Here is a 25779-nt window from a genome sequence, read left to right as displayed (position 1 = left end):
ACTTTGGGGATTTGTTGCACATTCACATCAACACACACACACACACACACACTCATCTAATCCTAATGTTCCCTCTATATTTGTCATTACCCGCTTCCCAGATGGGACTCGGCCCATTGGCTTTTTTATATAATAGAGTCATGCTGATAGAAGCTGATAGAAGTTTTGTTGTTTTAGTTTTGGGGCGAATTGTTCGAAAACTTGAGCTTTCTGCGCTCACGGTGAGTTTCTCCACGTGTGTTTACCACACTGGTGGTGATTCCACCTCCGTAATGCTGCACTATCTTCCCCTCACTACTGTCTCGTTTTTTTTTTATCTGACACTGTAATACAAACCAGATTGAACTTATCTCGCTTCTCTCACCACACACACACACACACACTCTGTTTGAGCTTACACATGCTATCAGTCTCAATCTGTGAGTGGATATGCCAGCTATTTCACTTAACCATGCAGGGTACGAGTGCTGGTGGTTCGGGTGGAGGGGAGGCTGTTTGGAAGAGAGGCGGAATATTTCACTCCAACCATGAATGCAGTGTATAGATAAGGAGCGTCTCACTCTGAGTGTGTAAGTGTTTGTATATACGTGCTTGCGTGTGTGTGCCAGTCTTGTTGAGATTTACCTCCGACACACTCGTTAATCACAGAATTCATTAGTCACCGAGTCTCTAATTGTTTACTTTCCCCTGCGGCGGTACTACACAAGGTTGCTGGCCCTCCCTGTTACAATTTTGGAAGAACATAATGGTAAATTAATTTTCCTGGTACATCCGATTCGATTAGTCATTTCTGCGTACACTCTATTAGCTGGGAAATTGTGTATTTGGAAGTCAGAATGGGGAGTCTGGGTCGCTTACCTGGAAAAAAAAGCCCAAGTGGAAGACACCGAGGAGGAGACACAGTGAGGAAGAGAGACGGAGTAATGAGCCTGAGGGATGAGCTGGAAGACAAATGGTCTGAGTGGCTCTGTAATGTAGACCGAAGCCCAGCGAGAGACACAAGTGGAAAGATAAATTGATCTATTAATAAAGCCATAATCTGCTAATGAAATCAAATTGATTCGCTAACTGGTAGGAACATCACGAGTGATGCAACCAAAACAAGACCAACAAAATAAACAAACGAAATGACACTAAACAGTTTTGTTTCATATAGAACTTTGTTATGATGTATTATCACTAACCTATAGGTATTTAGACCTGATGGTAAGTTAGACTCACTTTTAATATGTTTTTATAATATTTATTATAAATTCAAGTGGCAGTTGACGTCACTGAAACAGAATACTAATCAATGACAGTCTTAACGATAATCATTTTATCTTGGTTATCTTGTTTTCATAATCGTTGGAAGCCAAAATTGTAAATTGAAAATAAGATTTGATTAACTGACCAGTCCTGGTTGATAAAACGACTCAGCATCAGCCGTAGGCTCAGCACAAAATCAGCCCAAAGTGTAAATCGAGGATATTTAAGACGGGATGGGAGGCCTTTTTTGATACGACAACCAAAGGATGTGAATGTTTAAATTCACACCTACAAGTCCAGAAGGTCCACTGAAGATCCACCATTCACACAGGTTGGATACGTCTGAAAAGAGAAGTCAGCTGTCACTGCGTCTGCTGCCGAGTCAACGTGCTGAATCAGTCAAACTGCGCCGGCCTGTAGGTCTCGAACGTCTCGGTGTGTCCGATCTCTTCCTGCCTGCCAAAATCGGTGCCTTTATGATCTAGTTTTGTGCTCTAGAAACCGGATCGTGAACTAGTTTCTGAAAGTGCTCGACTAATTGGCTCTGCGGCGTCTGACTTGACTGGATGTGGAAAGCACAACCTCGAGATGAAAAAGCTCTGCGACATGTCAATGTATGGACATATATTCATGTGTGTATTCATGTTGCTCGCTGTGTTTTTATGTGTCACGGCCTGAGCTGCATATGGATGAGCTAACACGGGGCAATCTGCGCTTCAAGGCGCTCAGACGCGAGCGAGCACGTCCACCTCTTTCACAGCGCTGAAATACAGATGCAATAGACCATATCACAAGTGAACTTACTGAAACTATGCATTATAGATCAACACACCCAGTCTCACACTCGCTCACACACACACACACACACACACACACCCTTCTTTCTCCTTTCAATGGATCTCCACGCACGCTCACACGCCACATCACAAATGATGGGATTTAAACATCAACAGTATGAAATATTCATGTGTCAGTGCCAGCCGCTCGAGCAGAACTACCACCAAGGGGGATTTGCCTTCAGATCTGAGGATACTACTGCATTCATCCCCCCTCCCCCCCAACTCCCCCACCCTCCCCCCGTTGTGTTGCAGCAACCGGAGCCATTGTCACGCTGTTGTGTCGCCGTGTGTTCCTGTGTATTGTTCTAGTTCTCTATCATATCGCCTTTACGCTCTCAACTCTTGTTTTGTCTGTGTCTTTGGAGGGGGTGGGGGACAAGGGTGACCCCCTCCTACTCGCCCTCCTTTACTCCACACTTAGCATGCGGGGAAGGCGGGGAAGGGCGGGAAGGGCGGGCTGGGCTGAATTTAGAGATCGGGATTGGATGGTTTAAGTAGATGTCTGAACTTTGTACTTTGTGAGTTAAGATGAGGTTCATGAAGACGTTAAGATGTTTATCTTATGCCAACACCCCTACAACGACTACTGCTAGTGCTAATAATAAGACTAATAAAAAGATCTTTTAAAGCGACAAGGAAGCTACGAAGTGCTTCAAGGCAACAGATTAAAAAGCAGTACTGATGAAAGAAAACATTAGTAAACTGCACCACATAGAAAACAGGATTTGGGGGCATGTCAGTCTCAGTAAAGGTGCATTCAAATCAACTCTGCAAATATTTCAAGGTCTTCAACAGTCAACCATTTTTACCTGGCAGGATGAAACGCAAGAAAAGCTGTTAAAGGAAAATAACCTGTTTGTCTCCTTAAAATCATAAAATACCTGTTAAACTGGATTTTACTAACACTGAGAAATCAATTACATCGAAGTCAAGCAGGGAAAGGAAACCTTATCTGACTTGACAGACGGTGGGTGGGATTATTGTTATTTTACTGGTTTTATGCTCATGTTTTAATAAAGAATTTGCTGTTTACCAGGAGGTTAAAGTGTTCATCGGCAGAAAATGACTGTTGCATTGGGGTTAAACTGAAATGAAATGTTGCACTCGTAGCTTCGACTCAGAGAGTAGTAATTATACGCATATCACGTACGTGTAAGGCTCTCAGGACAAGCGTGAATGAAATAGTTTTTACATTTTTACTCCCCAGACTTTCACACCTCTGAAACAAGAGTATGAGATGAAACATTTCCGCTTAAATGGCCAAATATAAAGAATAAAATGATAATAATGTCACAATGACTATACTCTCTACACATCATTCTATACAACAGGTGTTACCTTTTTGTTATTGGGATTTTATAACAAAACGTTGGTCACGTAGATCCTGATTCATGGGATGATTAGTTTGTTTGATCTTTTGTTTCCTCTTTTCAAAGATTCAAACGTGGTCAAAACATTGTCTTTAGTAAATGTTTGTGGCACTCGTCCCCACGCCGGCATCACGCATCGACCGCTAAAGGAAAACACCAGCTTTGACATCAGCCCAAGTGGCCTGAACAAATGCTGTCATTATACGTTTCTGCAAACCACCACCATGTTCAAACTTTACATTTCTTTATGCTTGTGTTCAATTTTATGCTGTGACATTGTACTTCAGGCGTGCTTACGTTAAGGCACAAAAAACACTTGCAGGCAACTCGGCGAAAGTATAAAACGACAGCAGCACTCAGTTTAAAAAGTTTGAGGAGTACGAAAGCTGGAAAGTAGAAAAGGTAGGAGGAGCGAGGTAGAGTGTGATGCAGTATACAGCAATACAAAGAGTAGGGGGACTAAATATGGGTCCAGTGGCCATTGTTCCTCCTGAGATTCATCCCTTTTTCCACTTAAAGGATGTGATTACACCACAACAATGCGCACACACACTCTCACACACGCGGCGCCAGCAGCGGTGATCCAATTTAGGAGGTTAGAAGGGAGGGATAAGGAGATGGAGGGAGCAAAGGGTGTAGCTGAGGGGGTGAAAGGCAGCCATGTAAGGGAGGAGAGGAGGAGGAGGATAGAGCGTTCTCCCGCTCTCTCGTTTGTCATTCTGTCGGTGCCGTATGCAGATGAGGAGCTAATATGATATCTCTGCTGAGCTGATGGATGTTTAAAATGATACGGCAACCCTGAGCAGCTTCACCGCATGCTGCCTGCCAGGGATAGTGTGTGTGTGTGTGTGTGTGTGTGTGTGTGTGGCAGAGGGTGCATCACTGAGTGAAAACTCTATCCAAATTATTGTCGCAATGACATATACTCTCAAACTTTCAACAACTTCCGTCTGTAGTAACAACTTTGGATTCACGTTGTGCTGAAGTCATGTGCTGTGAATGCAGCAACACAGTCAGACGGGAACACGAGAAACACAAGCAATCAGAAGGTTTCCAGCTGTCCTGCTCACTCCTTTCATTATCGATTAATCGATCAATGACTTAGTTCATATAAAGTAAAGAAAGGATGACACGTGTCTGCCACTGCGTTTCAGAAGCTGCGAAGGAAAAAAGAAAAGCGGGAAAAAGTTTCAGAATCTGTGACCAGTTTGGGATTTCTTTTTTTTAAATTGAAGGGAGAGTATTTTAGGAGGTGAGAAGATCGATACCACACCTGCCTGTATGTGAAATGCTTAGCCAGCTTAGCTTAGCTTAGCTTAGCACAGAGCCTGGCAGCAGCTAGCCTCACTCTGTCCAAAGGTCATAAAATCTGCCTCCCAGCACACCCAAAGGTCACAAAGTCACGACACCAACCAGTTTAAGTATTGTTTATACTTTCTTGCATCATCAATAACCATAATTTGTGTTTGTGGCTGCTTTGTACAGCACAGTGAGATGCACATTGATGCCTTGTGCTCAAAGCTGGTTTATGCAGATCATTACTGAATCGACCTGCATGATAGTCATCATGTAAAAGGTCAATGATGGTCGCTGGCCAGTACAAGATTTTCAAGAAATCACTAATCCTGACACAATTGGTTGTTTCAACTCTCCAGCACTAAGTGCCTCTCTGTTTGTGTATCTGTCTGTGCGCATATTTTCCACATTGTCATGGTGGTAATGAGAAGTGGGGGTGGCAGTGAAGAGTGGAGGAGGGGGGCTGATTGGATTCTCCACAGACTTCATTAGTTAAAACAAAGCCAGTTGTCCATTTGGGCTCTTTCGCAGCCTAATTGATATTGATTTACTGATTTGCTGAAGGGTGATTTAAAAGCATGTTTGGTGCTGTCGTCAATGCTGCTTTTCCTCTGCTCTCGCTCTGTCTCTTTCTGATGGCATTAGCACTCCTCCATCCCTGTGGTAGCAACAAAAACATTGCAAGCAGGATTTTCGCTCACTGTTGAAGTGTGTTTCCCCTCCTCAAGTTTTCCTCTTCAAATCATGCTTAACAACCGTGGGTCTTTACACGCCGTCTCCTCCCTCTCGTTTCATCAACATCACATTATTTTATGACATGATCAGAAAAACTGAGGGAGATAATTCTCTTTTCTACTTAATTTCCCTCCATGATCCAGGCTTGTTGGTGCAACAGATTAGGGAGGGTTACCTTTTTACGTTGTGGACTCCTCAACTAGGATGGCACTGATAGATCGTCACCATCCCCGTAACTGGATAATGATAGTTATCATAAATGGTTAGCGGTTGGCTAAGTGAAGCACTGAGATCAATGGCCGTGCTGTTAGTGTTAGAATGAAGGAGGCCTTTTATCACGTTGATGGATGGCAGGCCTGTCTTTAATGTGACATGTTATGATCATATCAATTTGTCCTCAGTTCTCATTGACATCACTTTATTGCCTCTCCGTCTCTCACAGTCCATCACCCCCCATGCTGTAAATCCAGACTTGAAATGGCAGCGTGCCACAACGCTCCATAAACCAACCATTTCTCTTCCTCCACTACACTCTGCCCTTCATTCTTCTGCCTTCCTCCATTTTTCTGCCTGCCCCCCCCCCCTCCCTTTTTATAATCCACCTGATTTCCACTCTATTTTGATACCACTCTGTCTATATTTACTGTCCCCTTCCCCTTAGTCCTTGAACAGGCGTCAGCAGACAGCCTGAACGAAAGAGTGGGATTAAAATGTAATATCAGACTATTAAAGAGATTAGTGGTTGAGATTCCGCCGTCTGAGTCAGCCCCCCAATCTGATGAACTGGCATTCATGATATTGATTTATTCCCTCGGTTTCTTTTATCGTGCCGCATTCACACGCACAGCAATAGATCTGATATGGTGGCCTTTTATGAGCCACCTTGTCTCCGAGGCCTTTTGCGCTAAGTAACCGCCGCCTGGCTGCCAGGAATGATTGTTTAGCGAAGTGAAGTTTATTCATCAAATCCGTAGTTCTGAAAGAGCAGCAACAAGAGGGCGGATAAGCCCATGACTGATTTCCGTTTCTCGAGTGGACAAAAGCCAGGTCGTGGTATCAAACCTGCTAATGAACAGCATCGCCACAAAAGAGCCTTAATTGTTTCCAATTATGACAAACCATCATTTCGGCTCGATTATGTTGCACATCCATCAAGGCTAACAAGGTAGCGGGATGTGACTGAGGTTGTCTGTTAGCATCACACGCCTGCGGTCAAAGGAGAATATTTGTAGCGCTCAGTTTCTTCAGTGTTGTTCCATTCATGCGTCTCTGCATTGGACTCGAGTCCCCCAGCCTTTCACCCGTCCACCTCTACACCCGTCCACTGGTGCATTCCTTCAAGTGTCACTGCAGACACTTTCAGGAACCGACATGACGGCAGCATGAGATTTCCGTTTCTTCCAGGTTCACTAAAATGCAGATTCCTGTTAACTATAATGAACTTTGTGAAAGTTTTTGAGCCGTACATAAACTCAAAAATCACCCATCATGGAGAATATTCTTCATCTAACCCCACTTCTCGCATCTAATTTCCCCTGCATCCTGTCTCCTCTTACCTCCGTTCTCCGTCCACGTTCACGGATCTCATCATCCGGACGACCGGTAATGGCCTCGCTCTCGGCTCCACACACGCTGGCATCGTATGCGTCGTCCCAATCACAACCTTAATGCATCTCAATTTAACCACCGCTGTAACACGCATGCACAACCAGCATCACCCCCACTCCCCCCGTCTCTCTCTATGACACACACACACAAACAGTTTATTGTGTTGCTAGCTCTGACAGGTTGGGGTGGGCGCATCAGTAATGCATGATGCATGCCTCCATAATGCCGGCCTCATTTGCATGTGTGAGGAGGTCTGGGCTAATGGAGCTGATCTGTTGCACTGTTATTAAATGGGGGGGGAAAGAAGGGGAGGTTGGGGAGGTATTGGGGGAGGTTTATTATTAAAGAGGAGAAGGAGGAAGAGGGAAAGAGAGACAAAAAGAGGGGAGGTCTTCTCTTCTCTCCCAGAGGCGTGATGGATGATTCAGGAGTCTCTCGTTCACTGAGTTTAGGTTGTACAATTTGCAGTGGTCACAACACCCACACAACACACACACACACAGTATGCATGTATGTGTGAAAGTGTGTAAGTGCAAGCAGCCTGCGTACCCTTTGAATATCACGAGGTAAATGAGGCCTAACACACGACCACCACTTCTCCCTTTTGCCATGCAGGTCGTTTCTCTGGCTGCATTTAAATGTCCTCAATATGTCACACATGCATGCATGAACGCGTGCATCCCTGCTAACACACGTGCTCGCTTGCGCACACACACACACACAGAGTAAATGAAGCCTGTTGGGGCGCGTGTTTCACTCTTTATAGAGAGCACATGCATGGTTTTACTGCTGTGTATTACAGTGTAATGGTCATTTCCCAGCAATGGCAGCATCAGACTGTAGTGTGTTTCCATCTGAGCTGAATCTGATTGAACAGACTGTGCAATAACATTTTATTATTGTACGATTTTGTACATTTTCAATAGTGGAAGTAACATTTGTAATGTTTTATTGTTCATTATGAAACACCAATGCTGTATCAGCACGCTGACACAGAAATGTGTTTGTTTGGATGTGCATTAGCATCTGTTTTTCTTCAGACACTCCAAACTAAATTCAGATAAAGCACATACAATTCATATATATATATAAACTAAAAAAATGTAGACAATCTCACTACCCTTTAAGAGTTCTCTAATTGTGGAGTTGGGAGACTTTAATCTGCTCGATGCAATGTTGTCAAAAACGCCCCGATATGACCCTGAAAACCTTTGATCTTAACAGTTTCACAGCTGAGTCACTGCTCTTATATGCCGTTGAGTCAGTGTGAGTTGTGTCTTTCCCGGTACACCAGCATACACCGTGAATGCAGCATCAGTCAGACGATGAATAATGAAATGGCAGCTCGTCGGTGTCGCTCGGGTTTCAGTTTCGTCCAATCCTCATCCCCCTTCGGCACATTGGCACGGCTGTCTACAGGACTCATCCTCCAATGGGAGTTTAGAGTTTAGATCCACCTGGAGGCAGGCCAGCATCCCACATCTGACATCATCTTAAGAGCTGGCACAGTTTGGCAGAATGACACCGGCTGTCTGACACACACACACACACACACACACACACGCACACCTGCGATGGAGATGAAGATTAAGATGAAGAAAGAAGTGGGAAGTCTTGGGAGGGTGTGAAAGTCAAGTGCGTGAATGTATTTATCTGTGTTAAAAGAAGTGTGTGTTTGGATGTGTTGATTGGTCGGGGATTGTGGGTGCTGCATGTGAAGCGGGTTGTGCGTGTGTGTGTGTGTGTGTGTGTGTGTGTGAAAGGCAGGATGGCAGGTGAGAAGGAGTGAAGTGTTAAAAACAGAGAGTGTTAGAATGACACAGATGGGCTGCAGAGACGAAGAAACATTTTGCAGGAAGAGAGAATGAGCTCTCGGGGCTTTTAGAAGGATCAGATATCAAGCTGAACACTTCACTGATCAGCCCCTCGATTGGAATTTGACAACGGCTTTGAACATTAAGCAAAAATTCTCAGGTTCCAGTTGGATTTGCAGCTTTTCTTTGTGTTTGTTTTGGACTGGTTGTTTTAATGCATTAAACAGAGAGAGATGTTGATGTTATTGAGCCTGCTGTCACTGATATGAACGCAGTGGACAGAAACAGAATTCTGTTCATCTCGATCGTATAATTCAGGTAAAAATGATCAGAAAAGCTGAAACTACCTGCATGGCTCAACTGAGGGAAGTGCAATTTGGGTGAACTGACCCTTCAAAGGCAAATTCTGAAACCAACACCAAAAAGACCTTTGTGGTGTTTAAATAAGTTGTTTTCTGGGGCTGAACAGTCATATTCAGATACATCAAGCTGCAGGTTTTGCAGTAACCAGGTTCCTGCAGCGCATGTAAACTCAGTCTCTCATTTCCTCCTGTAGCCTGATTTCTCCTTGTAACCTGGTTTCTTGTGTCATAATGGGTTAAGATCAGTCCCATAAACGGTATCTCATGTTTCACACCATGATAGAAACATCCGTGTCACTTCCAATATGCCTTTGTGTTCATTAAAAAGAGAGAGACAGAATGGGAAGTCACTTTCAAAGCTCAGACGAGGGAATGCTCTCGTCATCGGCGGTGTTAAGAAGCGCCGTGACAGCTGGCTCATAGTGTCTGTCTTTATGTAGCACTGACACAGGGCGTGTGTGTGTGTGTGTGTGTTGTTGTGTCAGACGAGTGTGCTTGCATCCAAAATGCCCGTGGAACTCGTCGGGTCCTGCCACCTGCTCCAACTTTGCGCCGGTTCTGGCACTGTCGCCCGAGGAGTCCCTCACGTTTCAGCTTCGTTTTATGTCTCCGCCAGGCCTGCAGCGGCGCGAGACCTGCAGGAGTTTGTGCTCGGGTTCACACGCGGCGCCAAAAAGCTGTCCGCCGTGAAGCATAAGTCTGGATGGCTTCCACCTGGACGCTGTTTTCCCATCTGCTTCCATCCCAGTGATCAATTCTGACCCAAATCTTGTCAGCTCGACTTATGCAGACCAACAAGGGGAAACTGATACTCTGGAAATCAGACCGAAAAGCTTCTTTTGTTCTCAACAAAATTATCACTAACTCAGCAAAAGACGCTTTTTAGGTGGCTCTGCAGTGAGGCAGATCATATGATTCTGTTCAGAGGAGGATGTTAAGAGGGTAAAACACCGTCCAGACCTCAAATCTCCACTGCAACAAAAAAAAGTTCCTCCAGTAATTTAGATAAAGCTTTTCAAGACATTTGCACACAAACAAATACTACTATATACTGTAAAAAATATTTAAAAAAAACAACCCAAAACAAAAAACCTGATACTGATTACTGAAGAAATGCTGAATATCTGATCTGGTTATCAGGTTGATAGTTGGTCCGTAGAAAAGTCAGTAAAATATTTGAAATAAACAAAGACATTGAATGGAAACCTGTGATGAAATGATGAGCCGCCTTAGATAAAAAAACAGATTAAAAAGATATATTTTGAGGTTTCTTATTTTTAAAAGAGTCCACAGAGGTGGAAGTGAGACAGGCAGGAGCCTACTTTTAAGCCAATTAGATCATTTTAGGTAATCCGGTGGATTGGCAGGTCCTAAACAAAAGAAGGAGCATTAAATCCATCACCAGTCCACCTTTATCAGAAGATAGAAGAAGACCACAGCAGTTAGCAAAGCCACTGTGACTGAACACATAAAGACAGAAAAATAAAATTCCCACGGTCACAGCAGAGCTTTGAGTGACGGGTTTCCTCTGGGAAAAGCCCTGCAGAAACAAACCACACTAAAATGTTATTGTGCTAAATATAGACACTAACTTTTACAAACAAATCTATCCAAGAAGTTTTTAAAAGCTTCACTGTAACTGCTTCTTGTGAACAAACAAGAACAAAAAACAAGTGAAATGAGTTTTTAAAATCTCAAATTTACACATTCAAACTCCTGACAACCTGCCACTCCGGTTTTTATCAGATTTCATCATTTTAGAATAAATATCAGCTAAAGAGGTGGAAGACTGTGTGTTCTTCTCGTCTCATGAGGTTTCATGAAGGTCCTCATCACGGCCACATTACGTTACGTTTGAACATGCAGCAGTAATGTGCAAGCTAATAAGAAACAGCAACCCTGCAGTCTAAATGTTCTGCTTGTATGTTAGTATGTAGAGTCTCAAACATGAGAGATGGTGTGTAGGTGTGTGTAGTGTGTAGTACATCACTGTGTGTGTGTATGTGTGTGTGTGCGGTGTGTACGCCTGTGAGGGTGAGCAGTGTGTGTTTGAAGCTCCATTTACCCTTTTTCATAATTCATGGCATTGGGAAAATGGACTCTGAAGCGGAGGTGGCTGTTACGAGTGTGTGTGTGTGTGTGTGTGTGTGTGTGTGTGTGTGTGTGTGTATGGCAGGATAACAGGATGAGCGTTGTGGTCGGAGATGAAACAGACAAGAGTGTGTCTTTGAAATGCAAAGAGTGGTGATAGCAGTGATTGGCCACTGTGTTGAGGAGGAGCAAGGAGTTTTTTCTCAGCATTTCATCATAACACACCCTCACATTCACACACACACACACACACACACACACACACACACACAGGTTATTAATGACAGCATTGTTAATTCATTATTATTTTATTTACTGTGCCTTAAAACCTGTGCTAATTCAGTGCAGCTCTGAGCTCTGGAGGGTTGTGTGCTGCATTGAGTGTAATGGCTCACACACACACACACACACACACACACACACACACACACACACACACACACAGTGGTGGGGCCTGGGGACCAATTTATTTACATGCAGTGGAAGAGGAACAGAGGACTGGAGGAAGGGATAAAACAAAAAGAGAAGGAGAGGGAAAGAGGAAACAGCAGGGAATTATGGAGAAAACCCAGTGGAACGAACGAGTTTCTCTCCTGCTCCCAAGGACAGACAAGACCAATTTACTATTGAGATGGCTCAGTGTGTGTGTGTGTGTGTGTGTGTGATTTGCATCATATTTCCAGAAACACTGCCTTCATCTGCATCCAACAGTTTTACTGCCACCGTTTAAAGTATCTAAACTAAAGTTAAAACTGCAAAGCTCCTCTGCCGAGCAGATTCTGGAAACGTGGGGCCTCACTGTGCAGCAGCCATCATCAAATGGCCATCTTGATGGATTCAGAAATGTGTGAGAGCGAAAGAAAACAGTTAAAATATTCACACCTAATTAAATGCATTTCTTATTTGTAAGCCTGCACCACCCGAATTCTGAAAAATGTGGTGGATGACACCTGCTGAGGTGTGTGGACAGAACAATATACTGTAGAATATACGTTAATATCTGGCTTTGTTTTAGAGCATCTCAAAACTGGTCCACAGGAGGGCCGGTGTGGCTGCAGGTTTTCTTTCCAACCAAGTAGCAGCACACCAGACTTGACTCATTTAATCAACTGATCTCCGTCTTCAGACAGTTGATTGGTCAAACGGTGTGCTCTTGGTTGGTTGGCACAAAAACCTGCAGCCACACCGGCCCTCCTGTGGACCAGTTTGAGATGCCTGTTTTAGAGACTGATGGTGTTGATTTGTCACTTCAAAGTGGTGACCATACGGACAGCAGAACGTCATCGGCGTAAAAAGAAAGAATTATGGCTTCAGTTAATGGGAATGAGATGCTTTCCTTTGTTAACGTCGCTGCTTTGACATCGAATCTGAGTGATTAATATTTCCTGGTTTTTATTTTAATCATTTTTTCTGTGTCTTTCAAAGTGTTTTTCCTCTTGTCTTGCAGGCAGGACGCCAGTGACCTCTCCGGGCCGATACAAAGGTACTGTTGTCCATCTTTTGTCCTTTTTCTTTCCCCTCGCTCCTTCGGCCTCCTCCTCCTCCTCCTCGGCGAGGCGTGCAGTGTATCTCCAGGCTTCGGGCCAAACGCTGACAACATCAACAGGCCTTTTTAGCTTCAGCACTGTTGGATGTTGTTTTGGTGGGGATGACGTGAAAGGACAGGAGGAAGATGAGAGGAGGGTGGTGGGTAGAGAGAGACATAAAGGGACGGAGAAAAGGGAAAGGAAAGATGTGACGCGACTCAGATCTACGGCCGAGGAGGGTCATTAAACTAAACCCTTCGGCGACAGAGCGACAGATCAAGCGAGGGGAGGAGAGAGGAAGGTTTAAATAAGGGCCGATCTTAAAATAGCAGCACCTATTTCTCATCTGAGGCAGAGTTAACAGGAAAAGGATGAATATCCTGGTCTGAAAACCATCAACCCTCCACCCCCTCCGTTTCTTCCAGCACAGAGAAAGACGGTAGGGGAGGAGGGGAAAAAAAGGGTGGGAACACTTATTCACCCGTTCAATCCATTTAATGTTAATAACACTCATAAAGAAGTATCGTGCTTTATGGTCTGGATTATAATCACACATAAGGCTTACTGTTGGAACATTTACATACTGCATGAATTACAAGTGCAAGTAATGACCCTAAAGGCACTAATAGTAGATCCCCTCCTAAACATTTAGAGGATCCATAACACACCATACGTACGGTCATTAAACATTATAATCTGTTATATTTGTTTGGGGGGGTGGGGGGTAATTTGGGTTAACTGACTGTTTAAATACTCAGTTCACATGAGAACAGGATGAGATTGAGCGTTCAAACACCTGCAGTGATGTGTAGTGAATCAAATGTTGTACCTGGTTCAGGTTCAAGTTTCTGCGAGCTCACTTAAAAAAAAGAATGAAAGAATGTGTGATTTTACAGAGATGAATCGTGACCATGGATGCAGTAAGTAACTCAGGTCTTCAAAGTTTACTTTTATCTTTTATGTATTATCATTAACCTCTAAATAAGCCGTGCAGGTAGACAACAGATAGAGATTCTGCAGAGGTCTGCGTCACTTTCTCACAACAGGACTGGATGATATTGATTTTTCATAACAATGTGCATATAGAGCTACAGCATTCACTGGCAAACCCAGCAGGAAAATCAGCTCAGATCAAAAACGAGATCCTGCACAGAAACGAGAAGCCGGCGGAGGAGAAGCAGAAACACGGCAGGGAAAAGAAAGAGACGATGACTGTGGCTGTGAATAATTAGGCAAAATAGTTTGCTTTTGTTTTTCTCTCTGATTGGAGAAAACAGCCGAGGCTGTGACTGAGCTCACACTCACACACACACACACACAGGCGATGTGTGTTAGACGCTAATCCGCCACACAGCTGCGTCATTCCAGAACGTGTGTTTACTTCCTCTCTGCCTTCACTACCACCACCACCACCACCATCATTGCCGCCGCCGCCGACCCCCCACAATCCCCTCTAAACACACACACACACACACACACAACACACAACACACACAACACACACACAATCACACAAAAGAGAACTGGGCGTGTAATTTGATCCTGTGTGCTCTCCTCCTCTAATGAAGCTCTCTGGCGGTTTGACTGACACTCGGCTCGTTATTTAAGCGTCTGTTTTGGGCCAGGAGGAGGAAGAGGAGTTGGGAAGAGGAGGAGGAGGAGGTGTGGGGGGGCAGAGATAGGAAAAGTGGAAACAAGGGAGCTGAAAGAGAGGATAGCGTTGGAATCAGGAGGATGGGGACGGATAAACAGACAACAGGAAATGAAAACAGGCTGGAAAGATGGAGTAGGGATGGAGGAAAAGAGGGCCATGGGAGTCATAGAGAGCAGAGGAAAGGATCCTGAAAACGAAAGGAGGGGTGAGAAAAGGAGGAAAACATGGAGCAGAGTTTGAAAGACAGAGAGGCAGAGAGGACAACAACAATCGAGAGAAAAGAAGACAGTTTGGGAGGAGAAAGAGCTGATGTCAGAAACAGGGGTGATAAAGGGTGTGAAGGGACTGTGTGTGTGTGTGTGTGTGTGTGAGTGTGAGTGTCTGTGGGTATAATTGCAGGTCTTTGTGCTGATAATGTTCTTTGAAGGCACACAGCTGATAATTAGCAAGCTTGGCTCCACGGATGCCTTTCAGCATCGGTCATTACGAGCCTCAAACCCACCATTGGCTCTGACATGACCTCCTGAGACGGCGAGGACGCGGCGCTCGTGCACACATGTGCCGAAAAATATACACAAATCGGCGTAAAGAAGCATCGATTAGCGTATGAATGGCATCAGCTCACAAGTGGAGCAGATACAACAGCTCTCCGGAGGCCTGGAGTTCCTCTTTGGCACGAGGGCTACAGGTGTGTGTGTGAGTGAGATGCACAAGTGATGCACACACACACACACACACACACTTCCTGTTTACAAAGCCAGGCACACATAGACGGAAGAGACTATAATTACAGGGATCCACACAATGTGGCGTCCCGGTACGCTGCGTCCGTTATTGCCTCCCTGGTTGCCACATGACAGGCCTCGCTATGGCTGCTGTTCGGTGCGCCGCTTCAGGCCCCGCCTCCGCCAGTATTCCCACATCTGCATATTCATGAGAGAGGACGAGGCTCACTGCAGTCGGAAGACACAGACTGGAGTCCTCTCTTTCCTCTGCAGTGACAGTTAGCTGTGTTAAAGTCTCCTTCCTGGGCTCTAATTTATCCCCCAGTGAGAAAATGTCCAACGAGAGCTGCAGACTGGAAGGCAGCTTTTCTAAAAACGCTCCCAGTCAGCATAACTGGCAAGAACGTGCCGTCATTTGACAGCAAGGAGGAATTTGCTCACTTGGTCTTTCAGCGACAGAACTGTAAAACACGACGACTGCACGGCAGAGTGGCACAGACCCAAACATTCAAACCTTTGCCACATTCCCATCGTAGGAACTTCCCTCGGGGACGAGGAACCTTTTGAGGAACTCACTGCGTTCCCACCACAGAGACCAGGATCTAAATAAACATCTACTGTACACGTAAAAAATGCAAGAACTGTGGCATTGGAGCTTGAGCACTGAACATCTGTGATTGGTCGAGTACTTCATTCACCATTTTTAAGTGTGCAAGTGGAAACCAGTTTGACTTTTGGTGCTTCAGCACTTGAGCATGAAGCAGCACAAGGACGGAGTCACAGAGTCAAGGCCTCGTCGTGTCGCCAGGCCAGTAAATGAAAACAGCTTATTTAACTCAGCAGAATAATTTGTCTTGTCTGTGCAGCAACAACAGGCTCAAGGAGCCTTTGAAAAGGAGCTGCTGAGGAGAAAACTTCTGGGTTCGTTGGGAGGAAATGCGTGATGATCTCAGGCCTGAGAGGAAGAAAGAGGATGGAAAACCTCCCCCTCTTGTTCTCTTCTTTCTCATAGAGTTTAATACCTCGACTTGTGCGTCGCCCTGCAGATCGTACCAGTTTTGCTTGGGCAGATTTTGAGTGATCGGATCTAAAGGTGGAGCAAAGTGTGGATGTCCGTCGCTGTGCTGCTTCAGAGACAGTCGATGGAAACTTAGTGGCCTTGAGATCCTTCAGCTCTCGGATCCAAAGCTGCCACGCTAACATCCAGACATTCAGGACTGAAGCCCATCACAACCTGCAAACCAGAGCTGATTTGATGGCAGCACTGGTGGTAACGGACCCCCCTTCAGAGGGCCAAATCATTCACCCTCCTGGTCTGTGGATTCAAACCGACACACGCTCCTCCTCGTCTTTCTGCATTTCCACTCTTGCAGCAGGAAAAGTCAGATTGAAATTCCTGTTGGGTTTTTAATTGTGGGAGGCTGTGCTGGTGTCATGCTCGCTGCTCATCAATATTTCATCTAAACATATGAATTATGAAGGACAGCTAATGGTGGGGAGGGACAGAGTGGGGAAGGAGCAGAGGAAGGAAGGAAGGAAGGAAGGAAGGATGCACGGGGGGGAGAGCTGGATGGACGTTTAGGCATCTTTTCTCTCTTCGCTTCTTCACAATCTGTCTTTTCTCTCTCAGGGATGTTTTCTTTGTCCCTGAGTGACACGGGTTCAATTTGTGGACAACACACACACACACACACACACACACACACACGTTGGGTGGCAGGTGAACATACAGTGGCTCAGGAGGGGCTTACTTCTTTGTGTGTGATTCAGACCATTGACCTGGAACACATTGGGTACTGAGAGAATAAAAACTATTACACACACACACACACACACACACACACACACACACTGTTGGTTTCTAAGCTGGGAGCCTTTATTGCTTATTTTGTGGGTCCAGTAATAACAATTACACTAACATTATCATTACACTAACAATCATTTTCTTCTTATTCATTCGTTAGTCAACCCTTTCAGTGTATTTGCAAATTTATTTTTAAATGTGCCGTCACTTATGATCAATATTATTACTTATATTACATTACGAAAGTATTTCCAATAATAATATTCTAATAGATTTACTATATAATATAATAGATGTAGGCTGGCAGGAGTTACTTTGGTCATCAGCTTCACGTTGTGTCGATAAAGCCTGTAAATGCGCTCACACACACACACCACACACGCACACACACACACACACACAGGCGGAGCAGTGTGCCGCAGGGTTTTCTGGGATAGTGGAGTGTTTTCTCTTCCAGCTGATGCTCTCGGAGGTGGAGGTGGTGGTGGTGAGGAGGGTGGGGAGGGTGCAGTCGTCGGTGTGTTTCTTCACATTCCACTGCTTTCCTGAAACAATAACAACAATATTTATTTTTTTGCACATCATTTGTTGTGACTGAACATTCAGATCTGTCCTGATTGCGCGCTCGCTCTCCTACCCGGGCACAAACTTTTGCTGCTGCCATAATTAATCGTTATCACGTACATTTTGAGGGCTTTGTGTGATTACCAAACGACTGTGAACAAAGAAAGAAACTCTGGTTGTTTTCGCTCATTTCTGCAAGCGAAAACTCCTCTCTAACAAGAGAATGACGTCGGAAAATATATTTAGATTTGCTCGTTCTTCTGTTTCATTTACATTTTCTCATTTGCACGTTTGTCTTTTCGTGTAGTTAGGCACAGTGTGTGTGTGTGTGTGTGTGTGTGTGTGATGTTGGGGGAACTCAGTGTGACGTTCCCCCCCGCTTTTTTTTTTTTTTTTGAGAGGCTCCAGATGGCTGAGAGACAGGTGAGCCAATTAGCGAGTCTCACTACACAGCAACATCATCACACCGGCGGAGCACGACAGCACAACACACACACACACACACACACACACACAAACATATTCCACATGACTCCACTGTGGTGTTTAACATTACCGCCATAACGCGCTGATGTGCTCCTCAGTCCGTCAATACGCCATCACGAGCCCGTCGATGTCGTCGTGGACGTGAAATTGATTTTATAACGTGTAACGATGTCGGGAATGATGACAAATGATCCTCTAAATTTAGCTCATTATCATGGCCGCCTGCAACATACAGAGTGCCTATAGTGTGGCCCATTATGCATGTTTCATACGACCCAGAAAACAGGCATAATGGGCAGATTTGAATTGATTTGCTTGTGTATTCATTTATTTTCAAGGAGCCAAAAATATTTCAGCGAGCCTCGCCGATGTTCATTATAATTCTAATGAAGTCGAAATCTTCACAAAAGAGGAGAGAGAGCGGCAGGAAGACGGCAAGTCTAAACACAACAACCTCCATCCTTTCTCTCGTCATCCCTCACTCTCTCTTTCTATCCCTCCTTTTCCCTCTCGCGTCATCTCTTTCGCTCCATTTCAGCGCTGAATAGCAGAATATTAGACGTAGAAAATGCAGATTTTGCCATTAATGAGCCATCAGCCAGTGTGGAACACACACTCACATCTGACCCACACACTCTCCCAGCTTCTATACACCGACTACACATGCACACGTATGCATCCATATGATGCAACACACACACCTTCATGCAGTGCTTATTATTTGGATGGCTCCTGTTTGTTTGTGTAGTTTTCTTTTTGTTAAGGGATAATTGAGCAGCCATGACGGCTGCTTTCCCACCTAATGGAAGGGGACAAATTAATCTCCCTGTGCTAATGTCTGCAAATGGAACAGGACCACTCCTGCCACCTCCACGCTCAAACAGCCTGCTGTGACTGAGTGCATATGAGTGAGTGTGTCAGGCTGAGGCTGATAGATCTGATGATGGATATGATGGAGCTTGTTTGATTTAGAAAACCAGAAAATTCTTTCATGTTCTCCACAGTCTACATGATAAACCAGCTAAAGATGTGGGAGCAATTTGTGGTGGTTGAGTTTAAAGGTCACACTTACCTGACTCTGACCTGGTCCTCTACGTCTGTCATGGACATCTTATACTGGGTCTCATTTCTGTTTGAAGTTTTTAACCGTTTAATCAGTTCCAGCTGCAGTGGAAAAACTACATGGAACTGCAGATTTGTTTTGTGGGATGCCTCGTCAGTCACCCATTGCTTATTGCCTTAAAAGCCTGAAGGTGCAATAAGCAGCTCTGGAGCAACGTTGCTGTTTTATGAGTCTCATCAGCCCAACAACACGAAGGGTTGATATTTCACTACCTGAGCATGAGAGTCAAGAATTGCTTGTCCCACCTTCCACCATTTTCAACTTCAGCTCATCTCAGAGATATTGACATGAAGATTTGACTTGGACTCACCTCACTTTAGACTTAGCCAAGTCTCTAAAGACTTAAGTTTAAACCTGCTGAAATCCCAGGACAATGAAGAACAGATAAGACAGGAACAGGCAGGTTTTGCACAGCTGCACTCCTTGAATATGAAATGATTATGCATATGCATTGTGAGGATATGATTTTGTAACACCACACGCCTTTCACACCAAAAGCAAAACGTTCAAAGTCTTGGGATTTGATTCAGACTTTCCCTCAAGGACTCGAGACTCGGCAACAAAATAACACGCACTATAATGACTAATTAGCTGCAGCGTGCACCCAAATCTAATTAGTCACAGATCACTTTTTCTAAGTGACTTCGTCAGCATTGTTGGTTATGACTGCCTGATCACTTAGGATGAGTCCTCAAATCTCTGCAATTAAGTTCTTCTGCTCAAACACCTGCATGGCATCAGCCTGACTGCAGCCTCTCCCTTGTGTTTGTGCATCAGCGTCATGTCTTGTGGAGGAAAAGCAGGGCAGGAGGCCGGGTGAATGTCATCCTATTTTCCTATCTTAATAGCCCATGATCCTGCAGCCGACTGCCTCCTAAGCCTCATCCTGTGGATGACCTCCAGGGAAGATTGTGTAGCTGCCGTTGAAGTACAGAGGAGTTGATTACGCGGCAGCGCCGGGGCTTTGTTCTAAGCATATGCCCGTCCTTGGCTTTGGAGAGAGAGAGAGAGAGAGAGAAAAGAGATAGATGAAGAAGAAGAAGAGGACTCTTATCTGTCCCTCAGGGTCTTGCATCCTTTCATTCCAGATTGTCTTGGTGACCTTCTGGCCCCGCCCGGTTCATCCCGACCCTCCGCTGCATCGCTTGTTTACTGTCCCATAATGACATTGTCAATGGCAACAATACGTCCGCTTATCGCGAGGTGTCGACCGCCACAATGGCTGAATGGCAGCGTAATGGGAAGGCGAATTCGTCCCGTTGTCATCTTGAAGTCTTTGGAGGCGCTCTCCTACTTGGTCGTGTGTGCCGGTGAAAGATAAGATTAATTCTTCATATCGCCGGCTGATTGCAGAATCTTGTATCTAATGCAATTTTTATTTCTCAGCCACCCCTCCCGTCCCTCCCTCCCTCCCTTCCCCCTTTTCTTTCAAACTGCAGAGTCAAGCATTTTTTTTTCTTCGCTCTTTGGGAAAAAAAAATCTAAATAATTTATCTGTGTTTTGGCGCATGTTTTCCCCCTCCTGTACTTAGAGGGAGAGTGGAGAGAAATGGAACAGAGACAGACAGGAGGAAAGGCGGATGAGAGGTTTTTTTTTTCCTGTTCTTTTTTTGAATGGGATGAACGTGAGCAGCATGCTGAGGAGAGCAAGAAAAGGGAGCGAAAAGATGGCAGGAGGGAGGCGCAGGGGTGGAGGGAGCGAACCCTAGCTCGGCTCTCGGCTCTCGGCTGGAGAGGGGCCAGAGAGGAGCCTGCAGACTTTGGTAATCCCTCTTTTATTAATGTGAAGCCAAGCTCAGCAGAATGCAGGCTCACAGACACAACAGAGCTGCTCACAACTGACTGTCTTTTAGGCCTCGCACATGCAGATCTACTCCAGTGGCACGACTGACCGAGTCCCACCCTTCCCATTTGCCAGGCCAGTAAGCCGCCAGTCAATTAAAGCGGCGTTCAGGCGTTCAGTCCGGTGCGCTTCCGCCCGGCGAGTTGAGCTCTCAAGTCTTTTGATCCCGCTCGGGTCTCGGCCTTGGTGTTTGGCACAAAAAGCATCCTGCGTCCTCGGCGAGCCCTGCACGTTACCATGACAACCCCCCTTACATCACTCAGTGCCCCCCATGTAGCCAATGGGCATTGACCTTTCGCTGTCAGAGCGTGTTAGGGAGCGAGAGATACAGAAGGAGAGAGACGGGGGAGAGAGGGGGAGGGAGGAGCAGCGAGCTCGCTGGAAACAACAAACACAAATAGGTCATTAAATTGTAAACACAATTTAAAAGAGAAAGAGGCTTCTCGGTTCGAGCCGTGGCCTCCAGTTACTGCGATGTCAGCACCAGAGTTTGTCCGTTTCCTGCCGATGACAAGGACAAGATGCTCGTCTTCACAAGGCATGATGTCACGGCTCGCCGGGGTGGCGAGGGTGCTCCAAACGTGTAAAACAAGGATTCACGTGAGGGGGGATATTTGGTATATTGCAAAAAGGGAGCGTCTGGATGGTACCAGTTGCCCCCTCGGTGCAACCCGAGCTTCTGTCTCTCCCAGGCGCCGCCATATGTCCTCTGTTCTCCAACAGGAGTCCCACATGCAGGCAGCAGGTTCAGAGCAGCCAGCCGATAGATGCAGGCCTTCAGACAGGGATCACACTGTAACAAGTTAAGCGTGATTTTGAGTATTTCTGCAGATAACTGCAGTTTTTGGATATTTAACTGGATTTGTTGTTTTATTTAGCAAATTCAAATTCACTTTGTGCCTCTGACCGGCTCGTCGTCTGATTCAGTAAGTGTTTAGATTTAATGAAGAGTGTGTAAGGTGGGACACCCATATTTGTGGTGTCCCATGGTCTAACATACTGACGCAGACAAAGAAACTGAATCCTTGCAGCACAGGAGCAACTGTCCATGTTGCTCACCTCACATGTCAACAGCTTTTTTTCTTGTCAGCATTTCATCGCAGGCGATGATGTCAGGAAACTGTATGCAACTTGCTCATGTTTACCCTCCGCCCCCCCGCGACCCTCCAAACGTGACTCCAGAGGTTGCAGCGACAGGCGAAAAGTCTAAAGGGCAGAACACACAGGCTGTGTCACTCAGCATCGCGTCATACGCAACTACCGTGTACAGCTAGAAGAAGTAATTGAGGTACATGAGATGGTGTAACCCCATGTGAGTCACAGTGATAAAACTGATGCTGTTTGTCACAAGACAGTCACCCTTTTGACAATGAGGAAACAAGACCCCTCCCCCCCAGTGTGAGGTGAGTCTGTGAAGGAGATGGACAAGCTGCATAAACATTAAAGTTTCATCCAAAACTCTGGCATATGGGAACGATACTAGAAAAGGATGCCTCTGTGTTGGACAAGACTTGGTAAAGTGCCCTCTCGAGTGGCCCAACACAAGCTGACACGAAAGAGTGCCCTCTAGTGGGAAAAACGTGGTCAAGTGCGCCAGTGGGTGAATTTTAAAACGGAGAAAACACGATAAATTGCCCCCTGATTTGCCGTTACCATGGAGAAAACGTGGTGCAGTGCCGTATAGGCCACAATATTTTATGGCCAGCGTGTGCCTCTAAGTGGTCAATTAGATGATTGTTTTTTATTAGCGGTGTAGCTGCTGTAACAGCTGAGGCCCATAATAAAACAATTTTAATCTTAAACCAGGGGTTGCACTTGGTGCCCCCTCGCACCTGGCCCTCAGACAGCCTGAGTCCGCCTCTACGTCCTGGATGGGACGACTGTGGCCCCCCTTTGAAATTTAAGCTCATACAACTGGTGTTTCTGTACACAAACACTACTGCCTGGTGTAGTTTTAATCACAGAATGTTTGCAGAAATATGAGCTATTGTCAGTCTAAACGATAAATCATCAGTCATTGAACATTTGTGGAACGTAATTGTACGTGTTAATTTGGAATTCACCGCCCTGTGCTCTTTTTAATGCTCCGTATTATTATGTGTTTACATTTCGCTGTAATAAACAGAACGCAGCGTATGATCAGTGGCTGCAGCAGCTGTTTGAATTGACGAAACGCATGAGATCATTAAATCAGAGTGCTGCCGAGCTCTGCGGCCTGTTTTGTGCTCTTATTCGCCACTTTTTTCTTTTTTTTTTTTGTTGACACGCTCGCCATGTGTCAATATTTGTCATCACTGCACGCCTGCCATCAGTTTTGGCTGAGACAGAGTGCAATGAGAGGCCGATCCGATTTGAATGGTAAACAACAGAGGCGGAAATGGGTAATTAAGTTAGAAGTTAGCAAAAGTGTCTGCAGCATTTTAATGGCGGCGGCCCGTGCGCGGCGGATAATTTAGGATTTCAATTGTTGTTGTTTTTCAGTGAAATGCAGGTGTTTTGTGAAGACAGACGATTTTGCCCTGTATGCCAAACATTCTAATGAACCTCACGTACAATCCATAATTTTAACTATCCCCCACCTGCCAGCCAGCCACACACACACACACACACACAGAGAGAGAGAGTACACAAAGAGGCATAGGCAGAGTATCCACACACACAATATGCACTAATGAAGCTGTTCTCCTCTCCCCTCTCTTTCGTTCCTGGCTCAGTGAAACATGCATAAATCATAATAAACAGAGAGATGAATTTTTAATCAGCAGCTCCCTGCCTGTGTCTTCAGCCTCAGCCTCCTATGGGGAGGAGATGCTGTGATGTGCCAGGTATATGGAGCAGGATCTGGCAGCGCCTCCTTCGGGAGGGCTGCTCACTGAGACGTGCCTGTCTGGGCTGCCTCTTCCTGGGCATGATCTGCTGGACCGGGCCGTCTCTCCGGGGACGAGGCTGGACCGGGCCGCCGCTCGCTGGCTTCCTGTACGTGCATGCGGGACATCTGAGGAGAGGACGGCTCGGTGACGATGCAGCATCAAGGCTGTTCGGCCGTGATGCGGCTGGAAGTAAAACGTCAGTCGCCTCTTGGTGTTCATCAACATGCATGAGCATCGATAAAAATATCCGGCTGGGCACTGAAAGGGTGGGAAACTCAACGGAACAACTCCGAATATTATCTTTTATAACATTTATTAGTATTTTGTAATGTTTTGGATATTTTTTTTTATCTCTTTTTTTTTAGCTTTTATTATTATGCTAATACATGTTGTGCTTCATTTTAATTTTTATCTTTTACAAACTGGGGAGGTGGTTGTGAATAGATTTTATATGTTTTTACCTTTATAAATCATTAATTTATGCTTTTTCATCCATGAGAGCCTTTTCTCTGGAGAAGCCCAGCCGTGTATTTCTGGAAAGCTCAGGTGCATACGAATAGGACACATCATTGGCTTTCAGTAGATTTTTACTCATAAACAAATAGATTTCTGGTGAAACCCTTGAGTCTGGCATTCATACCAGGAAGTGCGGGCATTTACTTCCACAGTCTCAGAACATCCAGAAAGGATTAATTTGGTTCATAAAAGCCTTTTTCTTTGGAGAATAGTCCAGTGGTCCAACCATTTGCTCGATGTTTGCGGAAAGCTGAGGAAGGCTCGTTAATGTTACAGCATCTAAGCTGCACAGCTGCTGATGCGGCTGCAAATAAAAGGTCAGTCAAAATACCACATGTAGCTGGTTTAATCTGATAATAAGAACAAATCAAATCTGTTTTTGTGAGAGTGGAACGGGGAGTGGACACATCACATGTCTTGTTTGGAGGTTATTATATTCTGTTCGTAAACAGGGAAAATTCAGTGCATGCTTGACTTGACGTTGAACTCGTTCCAGTCGTTCAATACAACTTAACTAAGATGTACACGATTTATTTACCTCATAAAAACTTCAGGAAAAGACGGCAAAGCACATTGAGGTCGGTTTATTTTTTCACTCTGGCTGCACTTTTAAGGTCTGGCGCATGTCGAGCTGCGCCCAAAACACAGCGATGATGTAGCGGACAGTGTTGGCTTGGTGCTGCGTCTGGACTGGGCCAGACCCAGGGCCTCGCAGGCTGTCCAGAGCTGGACTGGGGCTACGCTGTTCCAGAGCCGTAGTATTAGACTCAAATAGACCCACAACATAACAACATGAGCTGAGCTGTCACAGGGGATTACTTCAGCAAGGCAAGCCAGCGGGGTCTCCACTGCTCTGCTGCTCTACCAGAGAGAGAAAGTGGAAGGGGAGGGGAGGAAGAGGAGGAAGAGGAGGAGGAAGGGGGGTGTGTGTGTGTGTGTGTGCTTGTTTCTGTGTGAGAGAAAAGGGAACAACGGGTGAGAGGAACAAGTCGAGAGAGAGCAAAAGAGAGGCAGCTTGTTGAAAACAGGAGAGAAGACAGGAAGAAGAGCAGGAAGACAGGAAGAAGAGCAGGAAGACAGGAAGCGCAGCCTGTAGCCTGATTTGTTTGTTTGTCATGTTGGAGCTCTCGTCCGAGCTCGGCTTTACGGGTGCGAGAGTGTGTGTTGAAGCCGTGTGCTGCCCCCCTCCTGCTGCCGCCAGGACCGACGAGCTGCTGCTGAGGTACACACACACACATGCACACACACACACACACTCTCTCTCTCTCTCTCTCTCTCTCTCTAACGCACACACACCCGTTTTTC

The 25779-nt window shown here is 45.4% G+C and overlaps 1 protein-coding gene across 2 annotated transcripts in view; it reads left to right on the top strand.

Moving 5' to 3' along the window:
- celf2 (cugbp, Elav-like family member 2) overlaps nt 1-25779 on the top strand; it is a 171318-nt gene that overhangs the window by 23633 nt on the left and 121906 nt on the right. Inside the window, exon 2 of one of the 2 annotated variants that reach the window (XM_046378869.1) lies at nt 12811-12846. In XM_046378869.1, coding sequence (XP_046234825.1) covers nt 12811-12846 — 36 coding nt within the window. Of the gene's footprint in view, nt 1-12810; nt 12847-24420; nt 25697-25779 lie in introns of those variants that run through there. The other variant, XM_046378868.1, reaches the window with a different exon arrangement.

This window comes from Scatophagus argus, chromosome 22, assembly GCF_020382885.2.
Source record: "Scatophagus argus isolate fScaArg1 chromosome 22, fScaArg1.pri, whole genome shotgun sequence".
NCBI classification, from domain to species: Eukaryota; Metazoa; Chordata; class Actinopteri; family Scatophagidae; genus Scatophagus; species Scatophagus argus.
The sequence above is the reverse complement of the archived record's forward strand: the minus strand, read 5'-3'. Positions and strand labels throughout refer to the sequence as shown.